The 16,627-nt window shown below is 42.4% G+C and overlaps 2 protein-coding genes across 5 annotated transcripts in view; one reads left to right on the forward strand and one right to left on the reverse strand.

The window, feature by feature from the left end:
- Positions 1-15,328, reverse strand: part of SLC36A1 (solute carrier family 36 member 1) — a 47,534-nt gene extending 32,206 nt beyond the window's left edge. Inside the window, exons 1-3 of one of the 3 annotated variants that reach the window (XM_087867842.1) lie at positions 15,193-15,322; positions 14,025-14,145; positions 5,128-5,275 (exon numbers count right to left, since the gene is read on the reverse strand). In XM_087867842.1, the coding sequence (XP_087723968.1) occupies positions 5,128-5,270 (143 nt within the window). In that variant the 5' untranslated portion in view covers positions 5,271-5,275; positions 14,025-14,145; positions 15,193-15,322. The other 2 variants (XM_045815367.2, XM_087867841.1) reach the window with 2 other exon arrangements.
- Positions 15,329-15,523: 195 nt separating this feature from the next.
- LOC148108854 (proton-coupled amino acid transporter 2-like) overlaps positions 15,524-16,627 on the forward strand; it is a 29,038-nt gene continuing 27,934 nt past the window's right edge. For both annotated transcript variants that reach the window (XM_087867844.1, XM_087867843.1), the window contains exon 1: positions 15,524-15,713. Coding sequence is in view for 1 of the 2 variants with exons in the window: in XM_087867843.1 (XP_087723969.1) it covers positions 15,628-15,713 (86 nt within the window). In the remaining variant the exon portion in view is untranslated. The remainder of the gene's footprint in view (positions 15,714-16,627) is intronic.

Here is a 16,627-nt window from a genome sequence, read left to right on the forward strand (position 1 = left end):
TCCTAGATGATGCTTCCATATATTTCTTCACATCTGCAATTCAGTAGAAACTGAAAGCAAATAACATGTGTTAACTCGTAAAGACCATAATAAATATGACCTATCTATGCTCTCTGGAATGGAATTTTACTTTTGGTAACCTTTCTCCTACCTCCAGGAAGAAAACCTCTTGACCTTCTTACCATTCCCAAGCTTTTCAGGAAGGATCAAGAAAGTATCTTTGAATCTAAATGAGAAGAGGCTAAGCACTCTCCTGGACTATGCTGAAGAAATAGCTTAAGGACTGCAAGGGTACAGGGGTGACTCCTCCATTATCAGCAGCCAAGTGACCAAGAGATTATGGGCAGGATGATGGGCCAATCAAATGTCTATCTGAGCAAATGTTTAATCCACTTCAGGCAAAGGTAAGCATTGTAGCAAACTCACTTCCCTACTAGAGGCCTCCCCAAAATGCCTCTGAGCTGTGTTTTGTAGGGGATCAGGTCCCTTCTAGCCCTGGCTCTGCCAGTAACCCCGTATAACAATTCCCCTCCCTTGTCTGGACCTTTGTCTCAGCTGTAGAGTAGGGGACTGGATAGGACAGCATACTTTCCAACGTCTCTTCAGCTCTAAAACACCAGGATTCTAGGCAACTGGCCAACATTATTCTTTTTAATCAATGGCCTCAAGCTTGGATCACCCAAAACCACAGAGTATCACAAAATCAACTCCATGGACTACAAAGTCTTAACTAGGGGGTGTATAGGAAGGGAACCTTGAAAATCTCTATAGCTCTGTTTATGTTCGAAATCAGTAGTTTTTACACTTTTTCATCTTGGAAGCCCTTTATACACTTATAAATTATTGAGGATACCAAATAGCTTTTGCTTATATGAATTATGTCTGGTGATACCTACTGCAAGTTAAAATTGAAAAATTTTTTAAAAGAATTAATTAAAATAACAAAATTACATGCAAATATAACGGATTTTAAAAACTATTATTTTTTAAAGATTTTTATCCATTTATTTGAGACAGCAAGAGAGAGTAAGTGAAAGAGCATAAGGGGTGGAAGGGCAGAGGGAGAGGGAGACGCAGGTACAACACTGAGTCCAACAAGGGGCTTGATCCCAGGACGCTGGGATCACAACCCAAGCCAAAGACAGACACTTAACCAACTGAGCAACCCACGCGCCCCTTAAATTGTTATTATTTTTTAAAATAACAGATTTTTAATGAAAAGTAATTCTATTTTACAAAATAAAAACTGGCGCTAATTTACTTTTTCTGCAAACCTGTTTAATGTCTTCCTTGACAGCAGGATTATCTACTTCTGCATTCAATTTGTTGTGATATGTTGTTTTGGTTGAAGTACATGAAGAAAATCTGTCCTCATACAGACATGCAGTAGGAACGTGTTTTAATAGTCTCTTTAGACAATTGTAATTTTCCTTTGATACTACATTGAAATTCGACACAGGCTGTTTCTTAGAAGTTAGTGATGATGTGCAGTCTGAACTTTCCGATATCCTATCACATTAAAACATACTTGTGATCTTGCCTTCAAATGGATCTTTTACTCATGCACAATTTTCTTTCTTTCTTTTTTTTTAAAGATTTATTTATTTATTTGACAGAGAGAGAGAGACAGCTGGTGAGAGAGGGAACACAAGCAGGGGGATGGGAGAGAAAGAAGCAGGCTCCTAGCGGAGGAGCCGATGTGGGGCTCGATCCCAGGACCCTGGGATCACGCCCTGAGCTGAAGGCAGATGCTTAACGACTGAGCCACCCAGGCGCCCCTCATGCACAATTTTCTAGTATCACACTGGCCATTTGGAAGATACTGGTTCCCTGAATTATGCAGATCTTCCAAATGCTGGCACGTTTCATTATACAATATCTGAAAAAAATCACATTTATTCATATCACTGATCTTATCAGAAGTCTTTAAGTAGAGGGAAGGTGTCAAGCTCACAGTGCTGGATACTAGTTTTCTTCTAGTTTTGTTTGAAAGCTCAAATTTTATTGTGGGCAACAAATACCACTGACTGTTTTTCTTGAGGTGATGGTCTCATTCCTTTCATTTTCAAGAAATGAAGTACTCAGTACTGTCAAATACTCAGGTCTGAATAACCTATTGTTCACTAGTTCTTCCTAGCAAAAATAGTGTTCTACGAAAAAAAAAGCAGCTAGTTCAGTTCACAATTCCAATAATCACTCAAGGTCTTGTCCTTGCGACAAGTATCATATTTGGTACGCAGAAGTATTTCATGTCTACTTCCCATTTGGTCACGCAGATTACTTAAAACCCTGTACTGAAGCATTAAGTAATAAAATGAGTAATTTGACTGCTTCACCAAGGACCTGCTTAAGTGAAACTGGCTGATTCTTTGTACACGCGTGGCAGCAAAAAAAGATGATGACCAGCGTAAGTTGGTGGCGCTGCCCCAGTTTATGCTATTGTACCAGCAATTTTACCCACCACTGCTGCTGACCCATCCGTGTAAATGTCAACACAGTGAAAGACAAATAACATCTTAGCATTATTATGAAAATAGCTTCAATTTCACAGACTTCTTGAAATGGTCTCGGAAACCCCAAAGGATCTGAAGACCACACTTTGCAAACGGCTGCCCTAGATAACCTAGAGAAAGCCAGTTTCAGTTAACTGGTTTCTCAGCCTGCCAGCTCGGGGAAAAAGTACCAAAGCTCAATCAACAGCTGGTATAACGTGACCCAACAGGGCAACAATAAGAAAAACTTGCCCAATAGAATAAAATGAGGCTGTTGTCAAAGCAGTCAATAGCTTGACAATATCAAGTGTTAGGAAATAACCTCACTAAACACACCATTATAGATGTGTCTGGAGTTCCTATTTGCACCCTCGAATAGAGACTTTCACTGAACCTCTAACCCTTAGAAGAGCCTGTTATGCGCATGCATGTACTTTATTCCTTGTATTTTGTTCCTTGTACTCTGTTCTGCATTCTTTGCTCCTTTGCAAAGTAGATAACAGGGTGGGGCAAGGCACAGTAGACAAGAAATCCAGCTCAAAAGCTTATCTCTTAACACTCTGACATATCAGAGATTCACGAGAGCTAACACAGTCACCTGAATCAGCTTACACCTGAAATACACCTGGCACGTTTTCTACACATAAATGCTTATGTGGATCCGGGCTCCAGGCAAGTACTCAACCAACCCTCCAAGTCCAAGGGAGTACTTTCCCTAGGTCACTTGTGATACCTGACCTCATTTACAGATGGGCTTTCCTTGACCCGTATACCACAGTATTAGGGCAGGATGGGCCCTCACAACAAACCATACCCTGGAAAACATCCCAATACAAGCCCAAGGAAGGTATCTCCTGATTTTCTCAATTCTTAACAAGCAAGGAGAAATAATTTTAGGTTGACTACTAGTTATAACCCAATGTGAAAAAAAGATCATCAGAATAGCTAATAGGCACATATTACTTTCAATACATACAAAACCTATGAACTACCATCCTGAAGTTGCTAGTGGTTGCTTTTGAACTTCAGAGAGGTCCCTTAAAAATGAAAATTTAGACCCCATATGGCAAGCATTGCACAGACAAGCTGATGCCTGAGAACAAGAAGGAGCAAAAACAGAAAGGGAAACTATAGAGAGAGCAGCTCAGAAAAGTATTTCACAATGAGTATGACTTCTGAAGGGAAGCTATCACATGCCATTGGGTGCACCTGGAGCTCCTTCTGGCTGGGGGAAGCCAACTGGATGGACAGGTCAGGGAAAACAGGGGAAAGATGGTCCTCACTGCTGCCAGTTGTTCTCTATGCCATCTTTCCCATCAGCCAACACTGTAAGCAAATGGGGGAATCTACAAAAGCATGTCCCATGAGAAATAAGCTATAGAGACTGAATCTTTAGGAGCAGAAATCAGCTAGTGTTAATGTGGACATACCATATCCTCTAGCTCTATCCCAGTTCACAAGAGAAAATGCCCTGCTCTAGGAGAGACTGCAGCCAGTGGGAGCTTCACCAGTAATGACCTCCAACAGAAGCTTCAATAGTTGGATTGGGCAGTCACACGGGACATCATAAGTCTAGCACATAAAGGATCCCTCGATAAGTCACACCCAACCCACAAGGGAACACAGAGAGGATAACAGTTAAGCTTGGGGAATAAACAGAAGGGCCAAAAAAGATGGAATGCTGGGATTTAGAGAAAATATCAGGGGTCTGTTGAGATTCAGGACTGAGTCAGAGAACTCAAAGGGGTAGAAAACCCTCCTCTGAATCTTCTAAGTCAAGCGGGTCAGTAGCAGTCAGCATAGCTTCACAGTGGGGTTCTTAATTTTCTCTTACATTTGGGGAAACAAAGGCCCAGAAGGGGCCAAATTCCACCCAGATAAGTCATGGGATTCAGTTTCCAGAGGTAAGACTTACCCTTCCCTAGGGAATGCAAAGCAGACATCTTCTCAACCTCTTGAATTTTTTTTTTAAGAGAGAAGGGGGAAAGAGAGAGAGTGGGGAGGGGAGGAGCAGAGGGAGAGGGAAAGAGAGAATCTTAAGCAGGCTCCATGCCCAGTGTGGAGCCCAATGTGAGGCTCTATCTCACAACCCTGAGATCATGACCCAGAGCTAAAATCAAGAGTTGGATGCTTAACTGACTGAGCCACCCAAGCACCCCTCGACCTCTTGAATTTTTTAAGTGCAGGAGAAATTATTCCTTCCTTCCTCTTACCACTTCTTCAGCCAAATGAACTGGCTGTTTGGTGATGGGGACAGAGGTCTGGGTGAGACCCTGCAAATGAAGCTTCCAATAGAGCCCAGGAGGTATTTGCGGTTCTAGCATAGATGATCCATGGTTCTGAATTAAGAGAATGTTCTCTCTAGAAGTTTCTCTTATGTTCAGCACCAGCCTTCTGGGACCAACACAGCTGGAAGGAGCAAAGAATATAAAACAGATGGGAGGGAGAGTGGCCAGCAAGGAACTCAAGTCTCAGAGCTGTTACTCACCCAATCTCTTTATATCTTCCTTCCATTTTTAAAATGGGGAATTGATAAAATGGGGAAGCAAAAATACCTCTAAGGGAGACTATCTTACTAATACAGAACACAAAAACATCAATCACACCCAGGAGGGAAGAAGAAATAGCTACTCACGTTGTGCTGTTGCTTTCCCCAAACCGCTGGTAGGAGCCCTGGGAAGAGAAGTTGTTTAGGCCTTCAGATGGGCTTTCCTCTGGGCTCACATCCGTGGAGCTGTAGTCATGGTAGTCCTCATTCCGAAGTCTCTGCGTGGACATGGTAGCTGGGGGGACAGGGTCAGTGCTAAGACCACCAGTTGCTGGGGCCTTTAGCTCCAAGTCTGTGGTGGGCTCTGGGGCAGAAGCAGCCATTGTCACAGCAGCTCAGTGACAGCTGCACTATGAGTTAAGTACAGTGACAGTGCCTGATACCAAGGGAAATGGGAAAAGTGCAAAGTACACAAGGGCGGGCTGAGCTCACTTGGCTTCTGTCTCCCAACCTTCTCAGTGCCCCACTCATAAATTTCTAAATTTGCCACCACACACCTGGACAGAGCAAAGGTGAGGCACTGCGTGGGATGGGTGGGGGAAGATGCAGACAGGTGCTTCCAGGAAGCCTTCCCTGTTCCTTAGGTTGGGAGTAACTATATTCTCCTTTGAGCTGATTTCTTTGAACACTGAACAACAGTTAGATTGTATCTATGTCCATCTTCCCCAGAGTGAAGCTCTCAGAGGATGAGAACCTGAATAGTCCTCGCAGCATCTTATTTTTCTCCTGCATGCATTAGAAAAAGGACCTTGTTGCATTCAAGAAATCCCCTCCATATCATCCATTTCTTCTCAGATTCCCCACCAGGTTCCAGAGCCACAGATCACCTCCTCTCTCTCTCCACCATGACCTCTGGCCCATCCTGTATTCTTTGGAGGTCACCAGTGAACCTCCTCCCCTGGCCCAAGGACTCTTATCTTGCAATAAACCAGAATTGCAAGCAGCTCAGAGGGAAGAGCAGGAGCATGAGAGGGCTCACCACTGGCCCTCATTTCAACACCTCCCCTCCTCCCCTTCTTTTTTATTTTTATGGATTCGCCAACTTTGTAAAGACCGTGAAAAAAGAAACCCTTTCTGTTGTGTGCTGGGGAAGGATGGTGAGGGTATTGTCTCCAGGGTGAACCTTCTCAGTAATGCTACTGCAGAATAGAGAAGAACAACAACTTCTCTGAGCCACACAATAAGGATACATTTTGGGAGTTCTGTAAGCCCACAGAACCCTAGACACTATTGCTAAAAGAGCCCTCAGCGGTCACTCCAAACTGATCATTTTACAAATGAAGACTCAACCCCCCAAACGATGAAGGAACCTGCTCTACTAAAAGCAGGTAGCAGCAAAGCAATAAACATATATCCTGCTGCCCTGCCTGAACCTAGAAGTCTACTGAAGGCACTGCCACTTGCAACGAGGGAATATTATAATGAAACAGAGTCAACTTCCTGCCCCCCAAGAATCTGCAAGCAAGTGAGGAAAGAAAAGTACATGTACCTTAAAAATTACAAATAAAAATCCTCCTGACACTTGGCAGACTGGCACAACTGCCTGCCTATAAGCGGGCTCTCCCCCAGCATGCGGCTGAAGCCCACCGTGAGTCTGATGCACTGTCTCAGACACCTGGTGAAGACGCAGGATCTCTGTCAGTCATCAAAACACTCCATCCTGTCCAACCCCCAACACTCGCTGCCAGAGGATAGCTCTGTGCTGAGTGCTCCCCCAGGTCAAGTCCCAGGAGACTCTTTGGAAACTGGCCCTACTCTGACCCTTAAGAGACCCTTAAGGGTCTCTCATTTTCTCCCACTGACCGTAACGAAGAGTGGACCCACATAATCCCACAGGGAAAGTGCCTGGCAGAAAGCAAGTAAAGGCTCTGGAAGTCCCAGAAAGGATCCTGCCCAGCTTTACCAGCAGAGTGACTTCGTTAAATATCTAAGAGGGCATCATTTACTCACATATTGGAAGGATTCAAAGAAGTCATCTAGCTCTGGGGCAATTAAACTCATAAGAGGGCTAGGAGGAAAAATATCTATAAAGTATCTTAACATGAGCAGTTGAAAGATGCTATCCAAGCAAAGCTAATAGGTCAGTGTCTATGTATGTCAGAAGGCCTGGGTTCTGAGGCTGACTTTATCGCCAGTTTCCTTAGTAACATGGAACAGTTCTCTTTATTTACCCCCAAATGTGCAGCAAGGGGTAAGGGGCAATGAACTGAAAGACCTCTCAGTATCTCTCTAGTACTAATACTCCAGGAATCGACCAATGTAATCATCTAGGCAAACAACAGTTAATTTCTAGTCTTTTCCAACATACCAAAGTGTCTGAGGAATAGGGCCTTCCAGATGAATCCTGCACATTACTGAGGGAGAAGGGACAGGATACAGGGACTGACAAGTTCCCCTACCCCTCCCAACAACCAAGAAACCACTTTATTGCTTACTTGGCCCAGACGCTCAATTTATTTCAAATACTGTAAAGAGGCTTCTTTACATTGTGTATAAAAAGTTATCCACCCCCCCAGCAGAATATTGCTAAGAAACTGCTCCAATAGAAGCTAGAATCTATAGATCTAAAGTCTGAGAAACAACTGCAGGATGTGGCAGATGTGGCTTGGCAACTCTATGCATGTTGAAAAGAAAAAAATAACACTACTTATGAGTTTTAGCTGATGATAAGCTTGACAGAAGTCAATGATTTCATAATAGATGCCAAATCAGCTAATTCTAGGTTGCACAAGCGTCAGAACCGCAGGTAGATGATAGCACCGCTTGTTTTTGCCGTGCACTGTATTCTGTTCCAGGCAGTACACTAGTAAGGGAATAAGCAACTGTGGCATAGCCAGGGCTCAAGACCAGCCTGAGGGGGGATGACTAGAGGCACTGAGAAGGTTCAACATTGAGAAATGACAACTTGGCAGGTATAAAAACTGCTTTTAAAAGCTGTCCTATGGATAAGACTTGTCCTGTGGGACAGCGAAGATGAGTCAGAAATAGGATCAGTAGGTGGAAAGTAGAGGGAGGCAGGTCTTTGGCTAGACACAAGGAAGAATCTTCATCAAAAGGAGTTGTCCAATGGAACAGACTGATCTGGAAGACAACGTGCTCCCCATTCCTAGGAAAGTCCAAGAAGAAGGCCTTTCTCAAAGCTGTGAAGTAGGGATCCAAGCACTATAGAGGGAGTAGGTGCAGTCCCTCCTGGAATTCCTTCTGTGGCTCTTTCTGCAACAAAGGCTACCTTCTCTTGCACTCTAGCTGTCCCCACTGAGTGTTGGCCTCCAAGGCCACCCTGCGCTGGGCTCCCTTTGATGAAACCTGGTTTCCAAATCTCTTGTGCAATTGTGAGTCCTGCCCTGTGGGAGATTTTAATAGCACCTGCTAACTGTTAACATGAGGGACATAATATGTGACAATTCAGGACAAGCTTGTCCTTCAGGTTCTGGAGGACAAAGAAGAGAGTTTATACATGTGGCCCATCAACACAAAGTCAAAATTTTTGTTAGATATTTAGACCCAAAAGGGTGAACCACTACAAACTAAGAAAAGCATGTTTGGTGGAAAAATATTTTTTTTCAAGTATACATTCAACCACAATTGCACTGAAATATCAGCTATATGTATAACCTTAACAAATTTTCTTTTTTCTTACATAACCTATTTTTTTAGTTATCAATATCCTCATTATTTTAAGGTTTTCCCGCTTATTTCATATCTATCCTTCCTTGAATCCGTACAGTACACATACTAATTATGTTTTGTTGCAATATAATGGTCCATCATTATACTGATATAATTATTTGCTTCACTAGCTCCCAACTGTTGATTTGAGGCTTATGCTTTCTTTTTTTTAATCTCTTATATCACAGCTAATTAAGAATTCATACAAATAGTTTTTAATTTTTGAGACATATCTTTGGCCTAGAACTAGGTGAATAAGTTCATTTTTATGGTTCCTGACATACAAACAGTTGAACTAACCTACAGCATCACTAGCAATATATGGACATGACTGTTTCTTCATAACTCTTGCCAATGTTGGCTTTTATCATTTTAATTTTTGTTCTTTTAAACGGACAGGTTGTTCCTTGTACTGTTTTATTTTACATTTCTTTAATTTCCAGCAAAATAAAAACTGAGCATCTTTCATCCACCTAACAGCCTCATATTTACTCACTTTTGAAAATACATAAAATGTTCTCAAAATAACCATCTAAGAGTTTACTGATTGGTTTCTATTCCAAATTCAGTACAATAAACAAGGACAATTCCAACAAGGGAAAGAGAATCTATTTATATATATTTATAGCTCTCTTTGGGGGCATATGGGAAGGTCAGGGGAGGAAAAAGGAATGGAGAGAGGGAGAGGCACTACTAAAGTACTATTCAGCTTCATCACCAAAAACTAAACAATACTTTTAAGGGTGACTTGTAAACATATAAAAAATTATCCACTGAAAACTAGGAGAATTAGTAAATTAAGCAGAGTTGTAAGACACAAGATCAGTATACAAAAACCAGTTTGTTTCTATGCACTTGCAATGAACAATCTGAAAATTAAATTGAGAAAACAGTTCTGTTTATAATAGCGTCAAAAAGAATAAAATTCTTAGGAATAAATTTAAACCAAGCATGTGTAAGACTTGCACATGAAAACTATGAAATATTGTTGAAAGAAATTAAAGGCCTAAAAAATTGAAAAAATATCCCAATGTTCACGAATTAGAAGATTCAATGTTGTTAAGATGGCAATATTCCCCAAACTGACCTACAGATTCGGCTGAATTCCTATCCAAATCCCAGTTGCTTTTTTGCAGAAATTGACATGCTGAGTCTAAAAATTCACGTGGAAATTCAAGAGGCTCACATTAGCCAAAACAATTTTGGAAAAGAAGAACAAAGTTGGAGGACTTCCCAATTTCAAAACTCAGTACAAAACTATAGTAATCAAGACGATATGGTACTAGCATAAGGATAGACACATAGATCAATGGAACAGAATTGAGAGTCCAGAAATAAACCCTCACATCTATGGGTCAACTGATTTTTGACAAGGGTGACAAGATAATTCAATGGGGAACGAACTGTCTTTTCAACAAATCATGCTGGGACTACTGGATATTCATATACAAAGAATGAAGTTGGAACTCTACCTCACACCATAGGCAAAAATTAACTCAAAATGGATCCAAGACCTAAACACAGGAGTTAAACTATAAAACTCTTAGGAAAAAACATAAGCATAAATCTTCATGACCTCGGATTACGTAATGGTTTCTTACATATGACAGAAAAGGCGCAAGCAAAAATAAGAAAAAAATAGGTAAATTAGAGATTATCGAAATTAAAAATGTTTGTGCCTCAAAAGACACCATCAGGAGAGTGAAAACCCACACAATGGGAGAAAATTTCTGCAAATCATATTTCTGAGAAGAGACTTATATCCAGAAAATATAAAGAACTATTACAACTCAATAATAAAAAGTCAATCCAATTAAAAAATAGGCAAAGCATCTGAATAATCATTTTGCCAAAGATGTCAAAATGTCCAATAATCACACGAAAAGATACCCAATATCATTAGCCATCAGGTAAATGCAAATCAAAACTACTTCATATCCATCAAGATGGCTAAAATCAAAGACAGATAATAATAAATACTGGTGAAGCTGTGGAGAAATGAGAACACTCTAACACAGTTGGTGGGAATGTAAAATGGTGCAGCCACTATGGACAACAGTCTTGCAGTTCCTCAAAACATACTTACCATATGACCCAGCAACTCTACTCCTAGGTATATCCTGAAATGAAAATGTATGTCCACAGAAAAACGTGGTACACAAATGTTCACAGCAGCATTATTCCTAAGAGCCAAAATGTAAAAACAAACCTGATGAATGGATAAATGAAACGTGGTATATTGATAAAATATTACTTAGCAATAAAAAGAAATTAAATACTGATACATGGGGCCACATGGGTGAACCTTGAAAATATTATTCTAATCGAAAAAAGTCAGTCACAGAGCACCATATATTATACGACTTTGTTCATATGAAAGTCCAGAACACAAAACAGAGTAGTAGTTGCCTAGGGTTTGGGGTAGGGAATTAGCAGGTGACACCTAAGAACAGTTTCTTTTGGGGTGATGGAAAGGTTCTAAAATTGATTTTGGTGATAGTCACACTCCTCTGTGAATATACTAAAAACCACTGAATTGTACATTTTAAATGGCTGAACTGTATGCCATGCCATGTGAATTATATCTCAATAAAACCGCTTAAAAAAACCAAACAGACTTCTCAGCCCAATCTGATTCACTCTGAGCATTTTTATTTTTAACCAGCTTCCTAAATGATCTTGATTACAGGTGGATTTATACTAGGCACTAGAAAAATACATATGATCTTATTATGATAGGTACATGCCAGGCCTCACCTCCTACCAGAGTTCATGGATTGGTGATATCTGCAGACTACAAGTGCCACCCATTATTCTGAAACAATTACATTGGGTTAGACTTTGGAACCCAGAGAAACAGCAAATTCTCTAGATGCATTTTTCTCTTCTCTATTGCTGGAATTCCAAAGTCATGAACAAGGACACAGACTGTGTTGCTATGTGTGGTCTACAAGGAGGAAAGTGAAAATTTCTAATTTCCACAAGATTTGTTTTTAAACGGCATCAGATAAAACTCCATTTAACCTACCACAGAAGTACATTCCATAATTTGACTCCTGCAGAAAAGAGTCTGGTGAGAGGGCAGCCGCAAAGCAGCTGCTGACCTCAGCAGGCTCTCCACAGGAGGGGCTGATGAGACAAACACGCTCACTTTTTACTCACAATCATAAAAACCACTAACGTTAGGACCAGGCATGACCTACAGAAGATCTAAAGCCCCAGCTTCTCATTCAAAGGTGAGAAAACCAAGGCCCAGCTGGTTAAAGATGTGGGATAAGAATACAACATACCAGATTCTCAGTCCATGTTTCTATCACACCATAAATTATCTATCCTCCCTGCAATCTCCCTTGGAACAAGACAGGGGCAAGATCAGGTGTGCAGGAAGAATTCTGCATAATAAAAAGTACATGAGTTCAGAGCTAGATGCAATTATCACCATAGAGAAGTTCAAGAGCAGGAAGTCAGAAAGTTCACTATGCAAACTTGCAGTTCTGCAGTTCTTCTCCATTTCATCACCCTAGAGAGCTGAGCTAGGTCTCCACCTTGGAAATGGTGGTCTATGTGCCATGAGCATCCCAGTAACACAGATAGACACATTCCACGGAATAGGGAAGCACAGAGGAGTATTTCCTACTAGAGAGGGCCATTGAGAACTGGCCCTGGGTGTCAAGGCTTCCAAGAGAAATATTTGGGAGATAAAAGAAGAGATGGCACCAAATGCAACATCATGTGGTTTCTGTTTTGACACATTCAAAATGTCTCATCCATGGGACCCCACACACATAAAACAGAGCTAGCTTTGTGTGCTTAGATCCAGTAAGGCTTTAAGGAGGGAAGATCAGGATTCCTCCAAGGCCTACGTTGAGGTAAAAAGGCTCAGTGTGAGTCTCCTCTGCGGAACAAAGAGAAAAGCTAGCCTACGTGTTAGTGGTCAGTCAGTCACAGACTTCTGGAAGGGGTTATCAGAGCTACGCCAGCCAAGTAGAAACCAAAGTCCATTCACTCAGCCCAGTTCTAGGATCTTGCTTTCCGGTCACGGTGGAAAGAAGAAATGTATCATTAACAGCACAATGACTCTTCAGCATCTGACCTTGGAAGAGAGAGCAAGCATTTGAAGAATCGAGACACTCCCTGGAGAAAGGAGGAGGAATTAAAAACAACAACAACAAGAGTACTTAACATAAGAGAAAGTAGTTGTCTGAGGCAAGGGGAAAAATAAAGCAGTCACAGAAGTGGACACCCACTCTACTTCACAGTCTACATGCTAACAAGTCCAGTCCTAGAATTTCACGGAACTCCTGAGTTGGAAGAAAACCTCAAACTTTATCTAGTCCAAAGCTCTATCCAACACAATAATGTAATCTATACCATTTCCAAAAGCAACTGCCCAACGACAATTATCTCCAGTGACATGGACCTCCATGCTCCTTGCTGCAACATGAAAGAGCTCTTATTCTTTGAAAGTTCTTATGCTCACCCAAAAACCACTCCCCTTTTGGGACTTGCATCCATTGGTCCTTGTCGTATTCTCTGGAATATTGCAGAAGAAACAGAATCTGCCTTTAAAATAGACAAAAGACAGCTCTGAGCACTTCAAGCTGCCAGAGAGATGAGGCTGAATGAACAGCTACATGGTTTAAAGGGAAAATAAGGACTCAACAGCAGGTCATTATAAATGGCACAATCAGAAAACAAAAGAAGAGAGACTTAATACCGGCATCATAACAGCCTCTTCTTCATACAGCCTCCACCCCACAGTCTCAAACTCAGAGCAAAAGACCATCCTTTGTGTCCCTTTACTTCCTCCACAAAAACATCTTTAAAGAAAACATACTCTAAATGTACAAGTTAATTACTGTAGACTAGGCTCTCGACAAGAGTCAAGAGGGCCTTGATCATGTTTAAAGTAATTAGAGACAGTCAAAATCATTTTCAGCTGTCAACATTTAGATTGAACTTAATATAGAGATAAAAAGACAGAGGAGGGGGGCGCCTGGGTGGCACAGCGGTTAAAGCGTCTGCCTTCGGCTCAGGGCGTGATCCCGGCGTTCCGGGATCGAGCCCCACGTCAGGTTCCTCCTCTATGAGCCTGCTTCTTCCTCTCCCACTCCCCCTACTTGTGTTCCCTCTCTCGCTGGCTGTCTCTATCTCTGTCAAATAAATAAATAAAAAATCTTTAAAAAAAAAAAAAAAGAAGACAGAGGAGGATTTCATGGTAACCTAGAAATACGTGAAGTAAGGAGACTGCTTCCTGGACAACTGGATTAACCCTTGTCGCAAGGCGACAGTAATGTACACAGGGGAAAACTCACTTGGATTAGAAGACAAACAGAGCTAGATGCACAGAATGTCAGAGCAGAAAACGTCCTTAGGGATCCATCACTGTACAGGCTGGGAAACCTAAACCCACTCCAGGATGGGAGTCACCCAAGGCTGCAAAGCAAGTGTCAGAGTTAGAACAAAATCCACCAATTCCCCAATCTCGGTTCCTTCCATTACCCCATGCTGCTATCTCATTTCAGCAAGCCTCAAATGACTGCATCCAAATAACCAACATTCCCCAAATGAGACAAGTTACTGAAAAACTACAGCCCAGGGCTTTACATTCTTCAAGTTAATGCCAGGGCTCTCCACAACCCCTGCTGGGAGCCAGCCACCTACCCTCCCAGGAGCATATTCCCAATTCCTTTTTCATATTTCAGCACCATTTACACAAAATTGCAGGACGGTATAAGGAAAACCTACAGAATGATGAGGCTGCAGAAAAAATCCTGAACACTGAAACAGGGAACCACACCCAGAGCCAAGCCAATCCGAGAGATGGAGAATGCGGAGCTAAAAAAGGGAGCGCCAGAAGAGAAGACAGGAAAACGGTGCCTTTTCACGTGTCAAGTCGTCCGCAGGAGGCAGTGTGGGGAAAAGCGAACAGCTGCTGGAGCGTGGGGAGACTTGGATTCTAGTCGCAGGGATGCCACTAGCTCACTGGGTGACCTTAGGCAAGCACCGAGCCTCTATTTCCCCAACTGTCCTGGAAGGGGGTTGCACCAGATGACTTCCCAGGGCGGGGGGAGGTCCCAGTTCTGGTATTCTCTGACCCAAAGACCCACTATTCGCAAGTCCCCAACAGGGCTCCCACAGAGGGCGGCGACTTGCCCGAGGAGACTGGGCTCCTTTGGGAAGCGTGGAAGAAGCCCTGCCTGATCGTCTGGGTGACCCTTCGCACCTCGGTACCTCAGTTTCCCCACCTGTCAAACAGCAAGAGGAGGTCAAGGGAGACAGTGCCTCCAGTTCGCCTCATCCCGGGGGGGTGCCCGCATCTTACCGCGGCTGAGGCGGCGGAGCCGAGGAGACTCGGACCCGCACCCCAAGCCGGTCAGTGCCTGACCCGGAGCATCCGCTGCGCCCCAGAGGAAGGCGACGTGGGTCCCGCCTTAGGCGGTGACTCGCCCCCAGCCCCGACCCGTCAGCGCGCGGACTCACCCCTCGAGCTCCGGCTCGGGCTCCGCTCCGACTCTGGCTCCCGCTTCGGCGCAGCCCACCTGTCCTCGCCTCAGCGCGGAGCCCCAGCCATCCCCCTCAGCTGCCGGGACCCGCGGCTTCCGGGCCTCGTCACGTGATCCGGGAGCCCGAGCAGGAGACCCGGATCACGTGCTCCCGCGCGCGGTGGCTCCCCTCCAGTCACGAAGCTCCGGAGCCCGGCGCCGCAGCACCACCTGGCGACCTGTTGCTGCCACTGCAGTCAGGGCCGTGCTCCCGGGGTCCGGGGCCTGGGGCAACTGGGCGGGGCGTTGATCTCAGAGCGCGGCCGGCGACTCCCGTCAGCTCTGCCCCCTGAGCTCTGGGCTCCTGTCTACGCACGCGGTGTTTTCCTTAACACGTCGCGGGGAGCATATGTTGCTTTTATAATTTAAAAAGATGCATCTTTTAGAAAATCACCCAGTCAGGTTTTTCGAAGCTTACACAAATTCATTCGTGGTTGCTCCTGGAAATGGGACTGTGAGGTAAGGCAACATTATCTTTTTAATATATTTAAAAATTTAAGTAACATTTTAAAATGGATGGCAACACTTCAGTGTTTGAGGCGTATGTGTTATCTAGCCTTCTCTTACCTCCTTCTCCCTGAATTTTTCCTTTAAAAATTATGTAACTAAAAAATAAATAAATAAAATTAAAATTACATAACTACTCAGACACAAAAAAGAATAAACCACTGATACAGCTACAAGATGGATAAATCTTAAAATAATTATGCTGAGTAAAAGAAGTTAGGAAACATATTCCACTTATCTCATATACTAGATGTTAAATAATCTTCAGTGATAGAAAACATATCAGTGGTTGCCTGGGAGTGGGTGGGGAGGTCAGGAGAGGAGAGATTATGAAAAGTTGTAAGGAAACTTTCAGGTGACAAATATTTTCATTACCTTGATTGTGGTGATGGTTTCACAAGTGAATATAGATTTTAAGTTATCAAATTATACACATTCAATACATGCAGTTAAAATAAATACATAAAATTTTAAAAATATATGCAGTTTATTTTATGTCAATTATGCCTCTATAAAGCTGATAATATAGTAAAAATTATATAATACACGGATATATTCTTAGTATTAGAAATGTTAGACAATATGTAAGTATATAAATAGTGAAGATTTCCCTTCTCCCAAATTCACTCTCTTCTCCAAAGAATTACAGTTACCAGCATGTGAGTGTTGTTCTCTATACCCTATAATTATGTATTTATAGGAATATTTGTATAGAGAGATATACAGAGATTTGTGGTGTTAAAATCTAGAATCATGAATAACAGTACTTACTTTTACTCTTCACTGTCTATACTGTCTAAATTATTTTATAAACATACATTACTTTTATACATACATTTAAAATCTTTGTATGTTCTAGAACCTGT

This window comes from Ursus americanus, chromosome 15 (genome assembly GCF_024610735.1).
Source record: "Ursus americanus isolate L20-20 chromosome 15, mUrsAme1.1.p, whole genome shotgun sequence".
Taxonomy (NCBI): domain Eukaryota; kingdom Metazoa; phylum Chordata; class Mammalia; order Carnivora; family Ursidae; genus Ursus; species Ursus americanus.